At 39.8% G+C, this 21,978-nt stretch overlaps 2 protein-coding genes across 2 annotated transcripts; one reads left to right on the forward strand and one right to left on the reverse strand.

The window, feature by feature from the left end:
* Nucleotides 1-1,050: 1,050 nt before the first annotated feature.
* LOC139984702 (ATP-dependent RNA helicase DDX54-like) lies at nt 1,051-11,453 on the reverse strand. The gene is made up of 15 exons (XM_071998716.1): nt 11,234-11,453; nt 10,723-10,837; nt 9,907-9,977; nt 9,241-9,429; nt 8,793-8,980; nt 8,107-8,290; nt 7,167-7,298; nt 6,271-6,481; nt 5,711-5,842; nt 4,947-5,168; nt 4,586-4,653; nt 3,383-3,556; nt 2,887-3,038; nt 2,161-2,477; nt 1,051-1,859 (listed from the first exon to the last, which is right to left on the reverse strand). The coding sequence occupies exons 1-15, from the start codon at nt 11,327-11,329 to the stop codon at nt 1,537-1,539; spliced, it is 2,574 nt and encodes an 857-aa protein (XP_071854817.1). The 5' UTR covers nt 11,330-11,453; the 3' UTR covers nt 1,051-1,536.
* A 2,183-nt stretch (nt 11,454-13,636) lies between these two features.
* LOC139954760 (uncharacterized) lies at nt 13,637-21,561 on the forward strand. Its single transcript, XM_071954682.1, has 6 exons — nt 13,637-13,725; nt 17,346-17,586; nt 18,188-18,247; nt 19,128-19,328; nt 19,968-20,105; nt 20,725-21,561. The coding sequence occupies exons 2-6, from the start codon at nt 17,347-17,349 to the stop codon at nt 20,896-20,898; spliced, it is 813 nt and encodes a 270-aa protein (XP_071810783.1). The 5' UTR covers nt 13,637-13,725; nt 17,346; the 3' UTR covers nt 20,899-21,561.
* The last annotated feature ends 417 nt before the right edge of the window (nt 21,562-21,978 follow it).

Genomic DNA, 21,978 nt, shown 5'->3' on the forward strand with positions numbered 1-21,978 from the left:
ATCTTTTACGAAGCACTGTTATGCATATTATAGTATAATAATGACTCAGATCGTGTCTCAAAAAGTTGGGGGTTCGTGGACAACTCTGACATCCACAGGGGTTTGTGGGGGGATAAATTTAGGGAAACCCTGCTTTAAAGGGAACAATTACATTTTTGTTTAATGTGTGACCTTCATCTGACTTTGTAGAATATTTCGTATCAATACTGACAACCCCATTAAGTGTGAAGAAGTCGTTAGTTACTGTGTAATTGTGATAGCCTTCAAAAGCAGGTACTGCAACTGCTGCTGAATCGATGAACTCTGATGGTCCAATTTTCAATTTTTTGTTTGTTTGCCCTCCTTGCTCAAAGGAATATGAAATAAGAAAACAACATACCAGAGTTAACAAGAACAATAAATATGTGAACCATAGTAGATTTTTCAAGTTATGAGAGACAACGAAACAATTGAGAAATTATTGTCCGTTGTTGAATAGTATCGAATTTCTAAGTAACAAATCCCATACATTAATATATAATCTTCTGATTATTTTTTAATATGAAGAGAGAATATTGTTAATTTTTAAGCAATTTATTGCTTTTCAAAGTCATTCCTTTGTCAAAGTGACATTCAACTAATAAAATACCAACTGTTCACAAAATGAAACTTTTGTTGAGAAGAATTTTTTTTTTAGAATTATATATTCCCTTTTGCAGAATGCATTCAAAAGTTTATTACATTTGAGTAATGTTTAGAGGGAACAATAATCACCAATTGACTTGTGTCATTTTCTTAAGACATTCTACATACTCTTCTTCTCTCTTAAGGCCTGCAACCTCTTCCACCTGTTCCTATCTTCGTCATCCCTTCTCCTGTCTCACTAAATTACCCTTCTTTCTCCAGGGATGAGCCTGGGTTAAAAAATAATTCACGGAACTTTGCAAAAATTGCGGTATAGGCTCCAGTTTGAGGAAAGCTACAGTGTGTTAGGATAATAGTTTTGTCCCCGAGGTAGAAAAGAAATCACAGATATTCCGAGAATTCGCGGAAAAAGCTCATGCCTGTTTCTCACAGTGTTCATCCCTGGTTAAATCCGTGGCATCCACCCTAGGTCTTGATATTTATCCTTTCGAACTCTTCATCTCTGCCGAGGCCTGGAAACATTTACCCTCCTAATTTCCTCCACCACCTTTGCCAGCCTTCTCCATCCCTTCATCCTGTCTCAGTGATCCCTTCTCCTACCTCTCCAAATTTACCCTTCTTCTTCCACCCAATTGTTCATCCCAGAGTACACCAGGGGCACTGCCGCACCATATCCATCCTTCCTCACTTTCCTCTTCTCCTCTCATCTAGCTCTAGGAACCCTCACAATTTTACCTCTTTCCACCACCACCTCTGCCTCTCTTCTTCATCCCTTCTCCATCCCCTCCAAATTTACCCTTCTTCTTCCACCCACTGTTCATCCCAGAGTACACCAGGGGCACTGCCACACCATATCCATCCTTCCTCACTTTCCTCTTCTCCTCTCATCTAGCTCTAGGAACCCTCACAATTTTACCTCTTTCCACCACCACCTCTGCCTCTCTTCTTCATCCCTTCTCCATCCCCTCCAAATTTACCCTTCTTCTTCCACCCACTGTTCATCCCAGAGTACACCAGGGGCACTGCTGCACCATATCGGTCCTTCCTCACTTTCCTCTTCTTGCCACCGATCTTTTTGTCTTTCTTGGGCTGGTTTTTACTTCTATTGTTCTCCATCTTCTTCCTTCCTTTCAGTATGACCTCGTTCGTCCGCACCTCATCGACCACTTCACCGCTGCCTTTCTCTACCCCCTTCTTGTGCCTGTAGCGGGACCTGAAACCTGACGACCTCACCCCTGGTAGATGAGAAAGTCGAAAAATGAAAACAAGGACTGATTAGTTAATAAGTACAGCTAGCTGTCTTTGCTCTTTAACCATAACTTCTTCTTGAGGAATACAGGCATACATTTCTAGGAATATTATCCCCATACTGCCTGTATGAATTATTAACGATTGGTGACAATTTACAAAACTTAGAGAATTAACATTGACAATATAAAGTCATGAAGTGAAACTGAAGCTGTACAACTTACAGCCCGTGATACCCACCCGAGCCTCACATTAATAAATATATCCCCTCATCTCCTCAAAACTCACCGCTTTTTCTGTAATCGTCCTCTGCATCCTCCCCTTTTGTCGTAAACTCGTTGGCCAGGTTGTCAAAGTTCACGCCCTCCTCCTTGGACCGCTCCAGCCAGTCCTGATAGATGTGCTTCTTGTACGAAGACGAGATGTAAGTGCCGCTCTCCGTTTTGATCTTCTTCATCTTCTCTTTTCCTCCAGAGCCCACGAATCGTTTCCGTTTACGGTCCCATTTCGTCTTCTGCTGATTCTTGTGCATCAGCCGACTCTCGTCTTGAGTCATCTCCAGGACGTCTTCCGAAGCTTGCTGTTCAAACGAGTTCACACCGAGTCTGAGAAGAAAAATGAGGAAGAAATGCAGGTTTTACTCCTTACCTTCACAGTTTACATTCCGATTTGTACTATATTGAATTATCATATTTAACCAATGTGTAATTCTCTGCTTTATGATATAGTTTCCTGACTCTTTGACATATCATCCCAGTTCCTAATCTTTTATCCTTTTACGCTACAGGTTTTTATCAGGCATGAGTTTTTCCGCGAATTCGCGGAATATTCTACCTCGGGACAAAAATTATTATCCTATCACACTGTAGCATATGCAAACTGGAGCCTATACCGCAACTTTTGCAAAGTTCCGCGATTTTTTTTTTTACCCCAGGCTCATCCCTGTTTCATGATCTTTGAAAAGCAGAACCGACATCACAGACGTTATGTCACATCGTCGGTCTTTTTTCTTACCCCATCTCGGTCCGATGGTCAGGTGCTACGTGGGGGATGTAGAATTCCTCGTCCTTGTGCGAACTGTTAAACAGCTGTTTTCCACTCTTGGTGAGCGTGAAGCCGCTCCGTCCTGCCCCCTTGCCTGGTTCCGCGACTTTAGAGAATAGCTCCTTTAGGAAGCAGTGGAACAAAAATGAGATTAGAAGAAATCATAACAGCTTCTCAGTCAACTAACGGATTACTTCAACAAATCATTCGGTTGTTAAGAAGTTGCAAGCATGCATCCACTCTGTTGATTAAATTTTTGCATAGAAGCTTTGACAGTCTATCAAGAAGGGAGCGGCAGTTGAAGGCATCCTTCTGGATATTTAGCAATATACCAAATCATGAAGATAGTCATGGTTGAGATAGCAAAAGAAAAATGACAACCTCCACACGCTTCCCCCTCTTTGCCCCCTGCCCCCCCCCACCCTCACATTCCTTTAGAATGAGATCAAATGTAGTAGTATCTTACCTCTGCGTTGGTGCTTAAGTCTGAGATGTGCCTTACGGGCATCTTATCTGCCTCTTCTTCTCTCTCCTCAGCTGTCTGTCTTGCCTTTTCGATGTACTTGCCATGTTTCTGTCTCTTGCTCAACATCACAGACTTCGAGGTGGTTTTAGTTGTTGAGTTGATCTCAAATATTGTCTGTGGTGAAAACAAGGTAATACAACTATTGCATTTACACCAGTCAGCCAAAACTTGATGGCAGTGCCATAAAGTTGTCATGAGTGAAGAGGATGTAGGAAGGGGTTGGATATGGAACGCGAAAAGGGCAAACTTATTTCGTTGCTAAAGGTGAGGTGTGCCTCCCATGAACTAGGGACCATTGAAATCACTCAGCACATAATGGAATAGCCACTGTACTAGAGTGAAGTAGGCATAGGTGAGGTGTGCCTCCCAATAACTAGGGACCATTGAAACCACTCAGCACATAATGGAATAGCCACTGTACTAGAGTGAAGTAGGCATAGGTGAGGTGTGCCTCCCAATAACTAGGGACCATTGAAATCACTCAGCACATAATGGAATAGCCACTGTACTAGAGTGAAGTAGGCATAGGTGAGGTGTGCCTCCCAATAACTAGGGACCATTGAAACCACTCAGCACATAATGGAATAGCCACTGTACTAGAGTGAAGTAGGCATAGGTGAGGTGTACCTCCCATGAACTAGGGACCATTGAAACCACTCAGATTGGACCTCAATCCAACCATGGACCTCTAAGCATCAATCAGGTGGGCTTCAATATTACAATGTCTATAAAAAATTGAAATCCAAAAGAAACTGACCACGGACCTCTAAACAGTTAGTCAGGTACTGCCATGCCTACGAAATTGTGGATCTACTAAATTCAATTAAGCGGATCTCAAACCAAACTATGGACCTAGGATAATGCATCAGGTGGGTCTCACCACGGAATGAATAAATCAATAAAAATGGTCTCCATTCAGATATTGATGCAAGACATCTACAGGGTGGGCTTTGAGCTCACCATGGACCTAACAAATCACTGAGATGGGTCTCCCCACAGTGTATCCACATCGCTGATCTGGAAGAGCAAACATTTCAAGCCCTCTGCCACATATAAACTGACCGGTTATATCTGACCAGTCAAATCTGACATTAACTGACCAGTTAAATCTGTCGAAGGTAACGTAGAAACAGCATGACTTACCGAATTTGGTTTGTACCTCTTCATTTGATCGATAAGATTTACTTGCGGGTTTTCTGAACTGGTGGATCCTGTCAGATAAAACAAACAAATATAATTTGATGTTAGCCCAGAATACTGAAATATCTCAGGAAGGATTTGGTTTGTATTTTCCTTTGTATTGTCTTTTTGTTTTGTCTTTTTGTATTGTCTTTTTGTATTGTCTTTTTGTATTGTCTTTTTGTATTGTCTTTTTGTATTGTCTTTTTGTATTGTCTTTTTGTATTGTCTTTGTATTTCCTTTGTATTTGTATTGTTTTGTCCTTCTTCCTCTCTTTCTTTTTAAATACACAGTATAAATGTTATTTCATTGCGATTCTCTCACCAAATATCGGATGATGGAGTAACAGCTCCATGTTGACTTCTTTCGACCTCTTCACGCTCGCTGTGGATGGCAGAGGTCGAGACTTTGTGTACTGTTTCATGGCGTTATCGCAGACTTTTCTGAGGCTTATGAGATCGGAGGAATGTTCGTGTTGGTGGCGGAGATGTTCCCCTTCCTCATCTATGACCTCCCGCGGACATCTTCCAATGAACCCGTCATCAGCTGACGAAATAAATTTGTGTTTTTTAACAATTTTATGGAAAATTGAAATGTCCTATTGACTGCAAACCTAGCATGATCAATATCACAGCAGGCAAATAGACACATCAATTCACCATCACATATATGTAAACACAAGCAAGCACAGATGGATGAGGTAGGGTGGGGAAAAAAGTGGTTAATATTCAGCAACGAAAGTTCACAAACAATGGCAGGTGTAAGTATAACTGCTTCTAACAGGTGTTCAGGAAATGGATAAGCATAAAAGAGTATATGTTTTAAGAGCATGGAATGGAAAATAAGTAATGCTTCAAACAAGTGTTCCGGAAATGGAAAAGTATCAATGGGGAAAAATAATTACAAGAAACTAAATAAAAAATATTACCAATCCTCCATAAGACTCAGAATATCTTGTTCAAATGTCTGTAGGATACCACATATATCCATATCATACACAATATAAAGTGGATCAACCCATTGATTGGTGTGCAACAAACTTTCTACAACAACAGAGGAAAACCAGTCGTAAGAACACTACAAGTTACCTTTCTCAGAGTTTTTCTTGTAGAGCTTCAAGGGTCTCCCGAGGAAAAGATGGAGATCTATAAAGTATGGGACCTCGTCGGGACAGATCAGGGAGTAAGCCGTTCCAGTACGCCCGGCCCTAGCAACACGACCTGTGAAGGAGTGAGTTAATCCGATCAATGTTTTGGTAGAGCTCAAATTCTACACTTTACTGTATCCATTTCTGCATACATTCAGTGTAAAATCATTCTTAAAAATGATATTCGCATGGATGCATGCAGAGCACAAGTTCTTCGAATGATCCTTTTCTGGCGAAAGGCAACTGACGTGAGAATGTGAATTCACATGATCTAGTTGAAAGACAGTCATATTTGAATTTCAATCACTCTGGTGTGAAAAATAAACAAATGGCTCAAAATTGGTTACAAAATCACGTTTTTTTTTTTACCTTTGGCTTACTTTAAAGGTACACCAATACATTTAAACATAAGTCGTCTAGTTTTATACAAGTTTACATCAATTCACCCAGTTTTATTTCTTATCTTGCATAACTGGAAGACTGAATCGACGAATCACTCACCCACTCTGTGGACGAAAAGTTTCGGTTTGCCGGGAAAGTTGTAGTTGATGACGTTGTCTAACATTGGTATATCGATACCCCTGGCTGCGATATCTGTGACCAGTAAGATATGGGTCTTCTTGCTAGCAAACTTAGCAATGTTGATCTTTCTAGCTGCTGGATCCAATGCGCTAAAGATGAACGTGCAGCTGATGTCAAATGCTTCCAAGACCTGTAACAAAATATCAGGAAAATAACCATCTATTGAAATAAATCTCCCAAGATCTGTGCGACATAAATTCAAGTGCATAATTATTTATTTACTTGTTTTCTGTAATTATACAAGAACAGACTGAATTTCTAAGTCGTTCCAATAAATATCAACATAACATTAAATCGTTAGCATATTCCATTACTATTGCAAGGGCCTTTTGATTCTTTGGGCAAAAATATTTTACTCGGCTCCCGGCAATATTGAGCGATCGTCGAAATTTTGTCCGAGAGCAAAGACAAAACGCAAATTAATTAAGGCACTGATTAGGATTTTACAAAATATGTCATTCTTATTTCAAACTTTCCCACAAAAAAAAAGTCTGTCTATATGGCACAGATTCATATGAATACACTGGGGAGTTACCGTGATTACAAGCCAAGGCACAATAAACACACAACAAACACACCACAAACACATCACAAACACACCACAAACACACCCCATGGATATCACGTCCTCACCCTCATGAAGATTTGTTGCATACCAACGGGTAGCCAACCGTGGCTCTCTGAACATTTCTAGCAGACATACCGAGGCCGAAGTAGCCAATATAACTCACACCCGGAACCTGACTTCTGGTCTGTTTCACATGAGGGATATCAAATATGAATTTGATAATATTCTTTACGAGAATAAGCCTCACCTCTCTCATATAATCTACATGATGCTTGGTTGCCAAGAACACCACGGTAAGTTCATCCGGTTGGACGACATTCTTCAAGAGATGAAGTAACACAGCCGTTTTCTCACTACTTCTGGTGTAAAAATGTGCCATCTGAAATTTGGGAAATAATGGAATATCAGAGAAATATCCATACAAACTATAAATGATTTTTATTCGACCCTTGAAGTTACGATGATTGTTCAATTGTAGATACCATTACAATACAACTGAAGGGTTCTGGAAAAAACAATTTAGAGATGCACATTACATGTCAACAAACAATTCAACAGGCTCTTACAACATATGACTTTTGACCTCAGTATCACTGAGACATTGTCACAGATTCATAATTTTTACCCAACCCCAAAAATGGACGCAATGGTATCACCCACTTGCAACATAACATCTCTGGACGATACGCTACACTAAAGGGTTCTGGAAGAAGCAATTTAGAGATGCACATTACATGTCAACAAATAATTCAACAGGCTCTTACAACATATGACCTTTGACCTCAGTATCACTGAGACATTGTCACAGATTCATAATTTTTACCCAACCCCAAAAATGGACATAATGGTATCACCCACTTGCAACATAACATCTCTGGACGAAATGCAAACATAATAACAATGTAGCTCTAGGGTTTTAAGAACTCTTACAACACGAAATGACCTTTGACATCGGCATCACCGAGACATTGTCATTGATTCATTATTTTACCCAACACCAAGAATATGGGTAACAGCATCACCTATTATAAAATAACAGCCCTGTGCTATAAATGCTAACATACACCATAATATAAAATGCCGAGGGTTTTTACTATTACAGCTCACGATACCTCAGGAACAGTGACATCATTTCAACTAAGAACCATTTGAAAGTTAAGAAGTTTGAAAGTCAACTATTTATATACCTTCAAGTCCTGACTTATTTTGTTGTCCACGTCGAGTCGTATCAGCGTCGGATCGTGAAGGCCGGCACGAGCAAACTCCACGAGAGATTTTGGGAGTGTTGCGGAAAAGAGTAATGTCTGACGATTTTCAGGGACTCTGTGCAGAATCTCTTGCATCTGCTCGGCAAAACCCATCTCAAACAATCTACATGAGTAGATGAAAGATGCAGTAAATAACGAGAGAACTTGGTTTGACGTCATTTTTATCGTTTATAAAGATCAGGAACATGACGAGATAACAAGAGAAGTTGGCTAGACATTATGATTACGGTTAAGAAAAACAAGATTCATGGATTCTAAATGGTTGTAGTATTCTGCAAGTATCATTGATTGCATTAGAGGCAGGTTAACTGTACCAGCACACGAAAGTGTATATGATTAAATCTTCCAACTCCAAAGGTATTGCTCCACGCCCAATACCTCTGTCAGAGATGGAAGCAGAGTAAGAATACAACAGATTAATAACCAGAGAAGCTGTGCATCTCACACTTGAGATCAGGAAAAGGCAAATGGGGAGGGATGAAAAAATTGAGAGCAGACATGGCTTCGTAAAAGTACACTCCAATCTTATTCGACTTAATCGCTGACACAGCGACGATTAAAAGCATTCCCATGATGCATCATTCGCAGCAACTAGCGAGACTCACCGATCGGCTTCGTCAAAGACTAGATATTCCACGGAGCTGAGCTTCATGTCCATTTCCATCATTACATGGACGAGTCTTCCGGGAGTGGCGATCAATATATCTGGAAACGTATGAAGGGCGGCAAACTGTTCTTCCAAGCTATCTCCGCCAAGGATTAGCTCCGCCTTTAGTCTGCATAACTTTCCCAGCTGTGGAGGATATAAAAAGCATCAGGCTTGAGTGTGATACCATCTTTTTCCAACCTGCATTCCACAGACGAGATCATCGTGTAACTGACTCCCTGGTGAGGGTACTCTTCTGCCACTGCTATTACGAGGAGCAGTTGCCATGTTGGTGTTTGACAGAGAGCATTTCAGCAAGTTCGGTTGAAGTTGTTACAGCCCCAAGGCCGTTCTCTTTAGTGTCATGTTTGGTTCTGTTTGATAAAATCAAACATGCAATTACTCACCTCCTTGGTAAATTTCAAAGTCTGGATGGCCAGCTCTCTTGTCGGTGATAGAATGAGTGCCCGGCAGCCTTTGCTGTGCGACGATTTTCCGAGACGCTCCAACATGGGGATGAGGAAAGCGGCCGTTTTCCCGCTACCTGTACGAGCCATCGCCACCACATCCTTCCCCTCCATTATGATCGGTATAGACTGAAATGGAAAAGTAAAAAATGATAAAAGTGGACATACTTGCACGGTGTAAATTATGAAAACTTTGAAATTAACTACAGTACCAACTAGGAAGTCAGTTTTCCCCTGTTAGTTACTTTACTACCTAGAAAGTCAAATTTCTCTTGAAATCCCTTCCCTGCCAATTTCTTGATTATATCAGACAATGTCAAGGTGTGAGACCTCATTGTACACTATATGATGAGAGGTAACATGCTTAGAGTAGAGCCTGGGAGGTAATAATGATGTGGCAGGCAAAAAACATGCCATACAGCTATATCATTAAATAATATATATGGTTCACGATCTCACCGATAGTGAGTTTCTAAGGAGCTCTTCCTTTCATAGTAATGTATTAAAAATGTATTCATCAAATATGAATCCTTTGTTTCCCTTTCAGAGTCTAGTCTTTCAATAGAACACTGCCATCGATTCTGTAAAAAAAAAGCAACAACTTACCTTCCTCTGAATCGGAGTTGGGATCTTGTACCCCTTCTTGAGAATTCCGCCAAATACATTTCTGTTTAAACCTGCAGACAGAGAAAAACTGCCAAGTATTAGAAACCCAGTAGTAAAATGTGAGACTACAGGAGGTGTATACAGAGCCCAGATACACCACACGCTGTATACAAACTACAGTATCATTAATATATTAAATGCCATGACTACTAATCCTTTTATTGTTTTCTAGCAAAATGGTAGAAATTGATGATTTGTGATCAATTGAATTCTATCCACTGAACATGACAGTACATACCGTACAGTATGTACCAACAAACCACGTGAAGTAAAGCTGGTCGTACTGATGGTAAGGCAGAAAAGGATCAGAATGAGAGAAAACTAACATTTGAGGATAAGAATGATTGGGGGAAGGCAAGTTTTCATGCTATTATCCTTCAGCTGAACACAACTAATTATAATGTAAGGATGGATAATGGGTAGGTGTACAAGATGGGGTTTCATCTTTGGACTGAAGGGATTAGGGTATGTGTTTGGTTTGAGTTTGACACAGGTTACAGTTTTTTGTTCAAATTTCATTTTTCCATTTTTTTTCTTACAAGTAACAGTTTGCCTTCTCTAGATGAATGTATTTTTTCTGAGTCCACCAGGGTTTCTTGAAAACTTCTTTTCATTTTGAACTTATTACTACTTGTTTTCTCTCTGAATTATATTTGCTACACATGGATACATAAAGAGAGTTAAAAAACAACATTGGTAGTGAAACAAAACAAATCTTTATAAATGAGATTTGAAATTGAGAATATGTCTGCTTACCCATAGACTGAAATCCTCCAGATTTTTTCTTTTTACCAGTGAATTTTTTGTCATTTGATGGTTCTGGTTCTGCATCTGATGTGTAGCCATCTAAAGTAGGAAAACCTGTAGATATCTGGGGAAAAGGGCATAGGAGTTATAAGTTTTCTCAACAATGCAATTTGTGGTCTACAAACAAGCTGCAATTTAAATATATGCAAATAGGGTACATCCCCAAGAAGAGGCCCTTTCGTATACTGCAGACAACACTATTTATATCATGACAGATTGAGCCTCATTAGCCTTAAAATGTTTTCATTTATAACACAGAAAACATCTGTTGTTGCTGTGATGTGAGAAACGTCGATGCAGATGTTATTTGCGGTAACGTCATCGTGTTCAGATTGATGCTATTGTAGTACTGGCGTTATTTATGCCTAAGTAAGGACAAAGTGAGGAATGAGCTGAACCTAGGCTACAGTGGACATATAACATAGGCCTAGGCTAGAAATAGGCTTGCAACGTAACTTACTCGTTTCCGTACTGGTGCTTTAGATGTACTGACTTCTTTGCCAACTGGCTTGATTTTCCTCTTCGGCTTGAATTTACTTGCCTTACGATTCACCATGATGTAAAGTTGCTCTTTTTAATATTGGGTGGTAGGTAATCAATTGATCACTGCCAGTGCCGCACGACATGAAACCTGAGGCCTAAGGTTAAGTGTACTACTGTACATGTAGTAACCAATAGCCAGTACTATATTCTGCAAGAGTAACACATGTTTAGTGCCTGTATGAAGACTTTAACAAGCCGTTTTACATAAATAAAATCTATTTTAATTACTATTAAATACTAATTTTACTAAATATGAAGCATTTTACGTTTAAAATATGCTCAAATGATACCAAAATAGCCGTTTAATTATTCCACTTCTAAATTTGGTAATGTTGATTAATTTTATGTAAGAAAACTGTAATTATTTGACCTAAAATTAATCTTGAGGTTGCACAAGTATAATAATTGTATCGTTTGCTTGCCTCGTCATTTGAGCGTAGTTTGCACTGCGGTTATGTATTTGCATCCGTTTCTGTTGTTGCAGTGGCGTAGGAAGGTACTTTTGAGTGGGGGGGGGGGGGGGCTGAAGACTGATGGCCGGCCTGGGGAAGGGGTCTAAGGGGAGGGGGTGTCCCCCTCCCCTTTTGATTTTTTTGCATTTCCAGGTGGCCTCAGATGCAATTTGGTGCAATATAGTACACTTCAACACCCACTCCATTTTGTAAACTTAATTTTGTATTTTCACCTGGCCTTAGATGCAATTTGGTGCTCCAAATGACATTTTTTCTCATTTGGAAATGAAAAAGGGGTTTTCTGACTTGCGAAGCGGTGGGGGGGGGGGCGGAATGATACTTCCGCCCCTCCACATTTTTCAGCCCCCCGGTTCCTACGCCCTTGTGTTGTTGTATGGATAGGCGAGGTACGGCCTACATGAAAATAATAAAGAGTGGTAGGAGTCAAACAAATGTTACTAAATTTTCGTCAGCCATCAACTCTTTAAAGAGCATTCATCCAAAGAGAACATATCTGAATATGCAGTTTGACTTGACTAGCCCCAACACGCGTACCCCCCCCCCCCCCATTCCAACAAATATGTATGTGTTTCTTATTCAAGGATAAAACATGGCTATAGTTTTTGTTATGTGTGATAATTGGAAACGAAAATGTACAGTTAACCTCAGTTGAACCTCTCAAATAGTATGAACTATAGTGCATAGCTTACTTGCACAAGATATACCAAAGGCATTCTAGACCAGTTGGAATAAAGGCTAGTATAGTGCGGAGTCTTGTCTTTTCACAGTATTGCGTATGACGCGTACTTGATGTCAACTGATCATGTGATCCGACATTCGTTTTGGCTTTAAGCTCTAGCCTTGCAAACATGATCTAAGTTCTTCTTTTTTTCGTTCAGTAGGCTTCTTATTATTGGAGAGATGAAATTAAATGCTTAATGTATTTTGTATGAACGATGCTAATCAAATGAGGTACCAGTAAAAAGACAAAACTTATAACCCTTCATCAGTTTCATTACCTTTGATCGATCGGTAAGTTCATTGTCAATGAACTGAGGGCGATGTTCAGCTTTATCACGAGGATGAACGTACTGGACGGGGAGAAGGGGTGGGGGGGGGGCTAGTTTTGCATGTGTGAACTTATTTTGCGTTGAACGTTTTAGAGAATTCATCAAAACATTCATCGGGAGCAGGAAGCTGGCTAGCTTAATTAAGGATTATTGACCACCCCGTCATCCCGTTTAATTCCTACCCCTCACCCACCCCCCCCCCCCACCCCAATTCTCTCATCCGATCTCTCTATGACCGCTTGTAACTATTTTAGTCCTCACTAAGTTTCACATTGACAGTTCCATCACCAGTACGTGCAAAACAAAATTAACAGGCTTTATTCAAAAACGGCTATCGGTAATGGATTGTTATTCGAGACTGTTTGGAATTTACTATTTTTATTATATTATTATCTATCCTCTTGTATTCTTTATTATGATTTCGATATTGAAATAAGTTAATTGAGATAAAACTGAATTAACGGGTCCATATATAACAAAACGTTGATAATTTAACACAGACAAACAGGACGAAAGGATTGAGGCAGCTTCTTCATGCATCATTTGCTTGCAAGAAAACAAGGCCAAACTTATAAACTGCGTATTGTATCAAAACAAAACGAAGTTACTAATACCAGCTTTAGATTGTAAAAAAAACAAAGTTACGTATTAACAGTTTCTGTTTGAGTTACTCGCCAATATACTAACCGCGAGCCGTTGGCTAAAGACTATTTGGAAGTTGAGAGGTTTTACTAGTAGTAATAAAGCGCACTTTTTGTATGGTGAGCAAACTAGTAAGCGTTCAATAGCGTGGTAATGCCCGGTGACTGATTCGTAGCGACAGTGTCAACAGCTGATCAAGCTAAATGAACGATAGGGACTATCTCGCTGGATTTATACCAAAAGAGGTAATGTTGCAGGGTACTACGTAGATTATTCCATAGGCGGCATGATTGGCATACAAAGTAACCACGAAAGGATATCACTGTATAGCCTACCTATTACTTGGATTATACATATACATTATCATAAACAGGCAATTCATATTTAACGTGAATAACTTGTAATTCTATTAAATTGTACTAGGCTATATAGAGCTCTATAGGCTTATCAGTTTCGAAAGGCCTTGAACTTCTTATACCGTCCGTGGCTGAGCGCGAGAATTTGTTAATATTACAGTTGGTTGCTGTATGACTAGTTAACCAGACGGTTAATCAGCCATTATTCTAACGCCACAGACTTTAATACGAAGCGTTCGACCTATCATCAGGAGGCTACTATACCAACTCTGAACTGCCATCTGTCATAGAATCCGAATTATAGGCTACACCAAACGGCTGAACGAGGAAGTGACATGTGACAATATGTAGAGTCTCGGATCTAAAATGATCCTTTCATTTCATCAGTGGAAATTTCTGGTCTGACTCTGTATTCTGTATGCAGGTGTGGTGGAGGGGCATGCATGTGAATAATCAGTCTGGTAAGTGATTTGGAGTTTTGATACATAGGCCTGCGTCCAAAATCTTAACAGAGCGCCACAAATAAGAAATTCCGCAAAACCACGGTATACACGCGGGAGTCTAGGGTTTTACAAGAGTAGGCACACTTTATTCAGCTAATTACAGATGGCGTCCCATGGATCATGTCTGTCAGTACTTGGCCTCCCAAAGCAAGCGACCATTATATGTATAGCTATATTCTGTGCTTTGTAAGTGAACTCAAAATATGCTCAAATTTGTCTCATCAAATTGCCTGTACACAGATTGCATTAAGAAAATGAAGTAAAAAGGATACACTTGTAGAAGCAAAGAAAACACAGTGCCATAAAGCGTCCGAATTTTAGTCCGTGACAGCGCTGGAAACTGACAAAGTTTGAAGTAACTCGACATCCAACCTATGATATATTAGATCTATGTGATAGCGCGTAAGATGTGTTTGCGTTATTAGAATGGACGAATTACGCTGTAGTACGTTAACCTCTCCGGTGTTCTAATACGGAGAGCCAAACGTTCCATAAATGTCGAAAAAGAAAGTGAAGTGTCCAAGTTAATATATATATGTCCAAATCGATATCAACATGTTACAATTCGATATCAGCATGTTACAATTCCATATGAACATGTCGAAATAAAATACAATATGCCATTGCGTCTATCAACATGTCAAATTCAACATCAGCATGTCGAAAACTTGTAACAGCATGCCATTACTACATTGGTCATGTCAACATGCTATATTTACGTCGTGCTATAATTTTGGCACTTCGGCGCGCGCCAACGTTTCGTATATGTCGAGATTTATTTCAGTATGTCCAAAACTTGTGTCAGCATGGTGAGCGAAGAGTAGTGAAGTATTGCCATGACAACGTTGCACATGGTTCGTGTCGTTCACACGGTACTATGGTTGAATATACTGTAGCGGAAAGCTACGACTTTTCCTTAGTGAGATACGTTTCGTTCCCTCAGGGGTTACATCTGTTGCGCTCCGTGGAGGTAACGAGAGATGTTTATCCGGAACAGGAACAGGAACTGATTACGTAATTTTGCTATATCGATGTATTCCAGTGACTGGCATAGGCAGGCACGGCGGTGGGTGTGTGAGTCGATCCCATTGGTCGCAACTCATCGTAGTTATATACAGGTAGTCCATGATTGGTCTAAGCCTTTTTTTTACAGTTTATGTACGGACGTGTGTATACGGGGGTTATTTCCGGGGTATTTAATGAAGGGTTCTTTCGTAAATGAGTGAGTCAGAGAGTCGGAGAGTCGGTCGAGTGCAAGACGAGGAACTTTCCTTCCGGCGGCTCGTGGTAAAGCCTTTGATATTTGCCTAAGTCCAAACAAATGTGTTTAGGCATTTTAGAGTGCCCGACATCTGCGCTGCCCGAGTCCAGCGGATTGCCCGACACCTGCGCTGCCCGAGTCCAGCGGATTGCCCGACACCTGCCCTGCCCGAGTCCAGCGGATTGCCCGACACCTGCCCTGCCCGAGTCAAGCGGAATGCCCGAAGCCTGTGCTGCCCGACACCGGTGGATTGCCGACGTTTAGATTGCCCGACCCTTGCGCAGCCCCAGTGTTATGCCTGCGTATCCTTGGGTTGTGCCCGACTCCAGTACGTTATATTGGGCAAATGTTAATATTGTGTATTATACGCTGTAGATGTAGAACGAGATGAGAAATTATACTTTTATTAAACATACAACTCTGGTGTCTGCCTCCTGATTTAGAGTTAATCTGTATCCGTCCCCCATCTACCTCCCCTACCCTCCTCCAGTTGGTTTCGAGACAGGTTTTTCACTACCAGACGTTGGCGGCGTTACAATACGTTTTAAACTGCTGCAGTAGGTGGAAAATATACCATTGAGAATATCTTCAAGCCCTTATTCGTATTAGTCGCGCCAAAGCTTTGTCCAAACAAAGCAGTTCATTTAATATAATCATTCATAATGAATGTTTTGCAAGAAACTTTTTCTTCCATACCGCGTTTGGTTGGAGAAATAAACCAATGCGTCAGAGAAAACCAGCTTTCGATAGCACCACTCCTCCGAACTCGTCTAGAGGCAACGTTTGACAGTAACAGTAACATGGTAATAAATTGAAAGTTTGTAAGAATATTCTTGGGGAAATTTCACTAGGCCCCTTTCTCCCTTTGATCCAGTCCGTGCTCTGTCTTTGGGATTTACTTCAACTAAGTTCTACTTGTATTTAGCCTATGCTAAGTTAGGCAATGCCTAGACTAAGGCTAAAGTTAGGGTATACATACTCTTATTTCTAACGTTGCCTCTAGACGAGTTCGGAGGCGTGGTGCTATCCCCATAGGACCGTGTGAACGACACGAACCATGTGCAACGTTGTCATGGCAATACTTCACTACTCTTCGCTCACCATGCTGACACAAGTTTTGGACATACTGAAATAAATCTCGACATATACGAAACGTTGGCGCGCGCCGAAGTGCCAAAATTATAGCACGACGTAAATATAGCATGTTGACATGACCAATGTAGTAATGGCATGCTGTTACAAGTTTTCGACATGCTGATGTTGAATTTGACATGTTGATAGACGCAATGGCATATTGTATTTTGTTTCGACATGTTCATATGGAATTGTAACATGCTGATATCGAATTGTAACATGTTGATATCGATTTGGACATATATATATTAACTTGGACACTTCACTTTCTTTTTCGACATTTATGGAACGTTTGGCTCTCCGTATTCTAATGAAATTGCAGTAAAGGTTGTAGTGAAATAGATGTGCAGTATCGTGCACATGGTTTCCAGGGTGGGGAGGGAAGGAGGTGGATTCAAAGTTTCCCGGACTGATTTAGTTAGCAGCCTGAATCGTTATGGAAAGACTATGATTCTACTCAATCGAGGAAGGTGAAGATGGCGCTCTTAATTATAATAGCACAACGACTAGTCGTTTAACTCGATCCTTTTAAGTTTACTAACAAAACATTGACAATGTCTACAAAACATTAAATAACCTTATTATTGCATTATTGACCTTAAATTCATCAGGATGACTGGAGAACGGAATTACCCGCTCTGGCTTCAGCCTGATTGGAGAGGGCGCTCTTACTTTTTACCAACACGACGTAGCGTAGTTTTTCGACGAATTTTATGCATCGCTTTCATTGTCACCGGAATAACCACGGTCGTAATCGGAGTTCTGAACGTTAAATGCAAAATACCTCTGTCGTCTCAACTCGTACACGACTCCGAACTCATCATACACTCCATGCCAGTCGTGCAAGGACTGGTGAGTGAACAACTTAAACAGACGACTTATCGAGTTAAATTTAATTGAGTTGATTTCAGTTGAAGTTCAGCCGTGAGTTAATTAAGTTGAGTTACTTCGAAGCTGAGTTCAGCTGAGAAGAGCCTTTGATGAATTGAGTTGAGTAGAACCATGGAGCTATAAATTGTTTATAGCTCCATGGTAGAACTGAGATTAGCTAAGCGAAATAGAGGATTTGCTTTTCAAACTGTTCTATTTACTAAAACTTGCTTTCCAGACTGTTCTATAAATTAAATTTGTTAAAACTCTATGCTTGAATTGAATTTAGGATATTAAGTTTGATTTAAAACTGGATTGTGTTGATTTGAGCTGAGTAATGTGCTGAGTAATGAGCTGAGTAATGACCTGAGCTGAGTAATGAGCTGAGCAATGAGCTGATTAATGAGTTGAGTAATGAGCTGAGTAATGAGCTGAGTAATGAGCTGAGTAATGAGCTGAGTAATGAGCTGAGCTGAGTTGAGTATCAGTTAGTTATACTTTGAAAGTTGTTATCTTACTGCTCAGTCATTTGTTTTATAGTTCCTCAACTTCTTAAGCTACATCTACATTTCCATTTATATAGTCCCTAATATCTCTTGGAATCATTGGCACAATAACGACGAAGAAGACATACCCTGGACCTGTGAGTATTTGTCAATCCATCTCTATCTGGTTATGAAAAACTAAATCCTCTGAGTATATACAGGCTCATAATGCGCCCTTTATTTTGCCACCGACATAATTTTGTACGATCCTTTGTAGCATAAAAGTTTACAGGACACGAATATTGTGTAAATCATTCCATTGTTTGAGCCCTTCCCCCCCCCCCGAAAAAAGTTATAAATAGTACGGGTCTGAGTTTATATATATGAGTGTTTAATTTTATGAAGGTCAAAGGTGATAATATTATCAAATATGATACTTGACTCGGCTTGTTATGACGCTTTGCGTTCTAGTTGTGATTGCCAAATACTGGACCACTATACTGGAACAGTTGCGAGGAATGTAACAGAAGATAGAGCAGAATGTAAGGGCGGCTAGATCAATTCTTACCCTCTCCCCATCACCCACCCCAATGACTTACATGATTTTCATGGCCGCCTAAGAAAGATACAGAAACTTAAATTTTCTAAACCAACAGATCAATTAGCATTACTGTCACCGATAGCTAACCTGTTAAGTTTTTAGCAGAAACTTAAATTAAATCGATCGAAACATTTTTGATGGAAGCTCTGAATCCCTAAGTCTCAGTCACTGACGGAGAACTAAAATTGGAAAGTCAAGTTGTGCTATGAGAGAAATAATTTCCAGGTAGCGGTAAGTTTTTGTGTTTGCTGAATTATGACTGTGGGTGACCATAAGACTATAGTTTCTTCTTTCTAGCATACTGAGGAGTAATACTGATGCTATTTTATGCAATTCTGTTTCTTTCACTTTAACTATATGGTTGTAAAACAATGGACGTTAACCGTAGTCCACATTATAGTTCCATCTCATCAATTATTTTCTGTCTTTCTTTGTAGCTATTAATTTATTGGATATTATTCATCGTCAACATTGGTATCCTGTTTATTAGTTTTTGGATCATCTCTGTTGATTTTTCGAGAGACTATGAACATAGAAAGATCTGTCGGTTATCAGAGAACTGTGACAAGAACGAAGAGGGTCATGTCGTACCTTGTCAGCCAAATGACAATCCGGCAAGTTTCTGCGATGGTAAAGTGGTAAGCAGAGTTCTGTAGATCAGTATTTCTTATGCTATCAATGCCACCAAAAAGTGAAGCGACGCGATATATGCCAACTAACAGGGCGCTACCACCTTTTCTCTACTGGGGGAGGTGTAATTAGATATAAGGTTGTCGAGGGAAGGGGTGTCTCCTCCCCTTTGAGGAATTATGGTAAAACGGAGGGTGTTTATATGCAAAATGGTGCGATGTATTAGCAACTTTTGAAATAATGTTGAAGAATTTCGAATGCTTAGGTTGTACCGCATATACATTATGTACTGTTCGCTAGGAATTGTTGTCATGTTCTGTATGCCTTATTCTGGCTGAGCTCCCGCAACTCTCCCCCCCACCCAACCCCCCCCCCCCCACACACACACACACACACAATTCCTCTGGGGGATAAGTTGTGAAAATCAAATTATCACTGAAATTGTCCCATTATTATTATTTTATTATGTTTTTTATTTCAAAATGGGTTTTACATAGGATATAGGTAACATCAGACCTTAATGGTCACTAATTGATTTTGTGAACTACAACCAAATGTATGTATGTAAATTAGTATAAGAAAATAATACAACCACAAACCACAAAATATTCAGTTGTGTATAATTATGTGTTCTTCTTTCTTCACAGGAGTTAAGATACATCATTGATGTGTTTCTGTTCCTTATATACTGTTTTAGTATACTACTGGTGTCTATCGGCGCATTATGCGATCCCTTCCAATCCTTACTTTGTTGCAAGAAAAGAAAAATACGATCGCGGCAATTGGTGAGTAAACCAGTCTCAAATCAGGACGAGCCCAGAAGTAACAAAAATCAATATTTTGTCAAGGTTATAATTTGGATGACTATGAAAATGGGTCTGTGGCTCAATGAGATTATTATAAGCAAAGAAAGGACATTCATTTATTAGAATAATCATGCTAAGCGGGAAGGTAGATTCTGCTTAAGATTGGCGAATCATCTATCTATATATAATCAGTCCACTTCAACTCCATTCCAACACCCCCCCCCCCCCACCCACCCACCCTTCCGACTCTGAACTGAAGGTAGCTGTCGTGTCCAATATTTTCACAGAGTAATATTATTAATAATCAATACTATAAGAAACAATCTTGGTCGAATTGGCCCCACATTGTTTCTGTATTTATTTGAGTCCCCTCTATAATAAACCTTCTGTTAGACATACTTGTGGTGTGAGTACAGGGTAACCACTACAAAGCCATGAGTACGAGTGTGAGTATAGCCTACACGTGGTGTTTTAAACATTGCTGAGGACGGGTACAAACCCCACGGGTACAGGGGAAAATATACCCTCGAAACGGTAAAGAGACTCGAGTACTACAAGTCTGATGTTAAACAAATGTCATCGACTTTTACTTTCATAGAATGACGTCACTTCTGTTGAACCACAAAGTCCTTCATCATCAGGGGAGGAACCTCCGCCATCTTATAATCAAGTCGTTTCTACTGGCATATCATCAAATGACATTTCGGGACGGCCAATCGTACTACGAGCAGATGTCGATTGTACAGTGTCAACTACATCAACGTTGTTATAAGTAGAATACCCCTTTCAGGACAGGACGTCTCTCCTTATGGTAGTGAATTAGCGAGCAGCGTGTAATCTGTTCGATAAAAAAACGTGACAACACTGTATATACATGTATGGAGAGTGAGGAAATGTACAACATAGTTCTATCATAATATGATTTTCAATCACATATTATTATAGTGCCAGCTATCTCATCTGAAGATGTCCCCGGCAAAAAAAAACATATTGATGTTAAGATTTCCTTTTTTTTTTCTATTTTTGGTGTTTTTTTTACCAAAGCAGTCTTTAAACAGACTGACGGAAACTGTGAAATCACGAGAGCGAAACTGCTGCAAGTTTCATTGATTTGTTTATTTATTGAAAAATGTGGTACCTGGTGAAAAGCCAAGACAGATAAGCAAACAATCAAACTTATTTATATATTGCCCTTTCTGTGATTTGAAAACTTTTAGAGAAATGTTGCTGCTGGACCCATGGCCTATAGTTAATTATCGAACTCATTTCTTATCTAATCATATGCTATATATAGTTTATATACCTATGTATCATGCTACGGTAATTTGACAATGGGTACGTGGTTATATTCCTTCAACTATCCGTAATATAAATAAGTATATTCCCTTCAATTCAAGAATGCTAAATATATTTGTTTAAAAAACATTTATTGTATGTGCCAATATATATTGCAACATCCTTTGAAAAATGTTTCCTTCACCATCATATAATAATAATAATAATAAGAAGAATAATAAAAATTAGTAGTTATTTTGACGACGCATAAGCGACCACAAATGTGGGAGAAACCCGCAAGGTCTTATGGATTACAACTTACACGTCAGGTGGCTTCCAATTCAACATTTTTCAACTCAAATTTGAACTCTTTTCAATTTAGAAAGTAATTTCAGATGGGAAAACCGTAGATTGCTCTTGGATGAAAAACCCACCTTACTATGGCCTGGCCGGGCATCGAACCCGGAACCTTCCGATTGCTAAGCCTCATTGCTTCAATTGCTACTGCCTTCATCCAATCGGCCACAGCACTGGTCATCATATGACACCCGATTCTTGAATGTCTTGTTTACGTCAA

This window comes from Apostichopus japonicus, chromosome 17, assembly GCF_037975245.1.
Source record: "Apostichopus japonicus isolate 1M-3 chromosome 17, ASM3797524v1, whole genome shotgun sequence".
Taxonomy (NCBI): Eukaryota; Metazoa; Echinodermata; class Holothuroidea; order Aspidochirotida; family Stichopodidae; genus Apostichopus; species Apostichopus japonicus.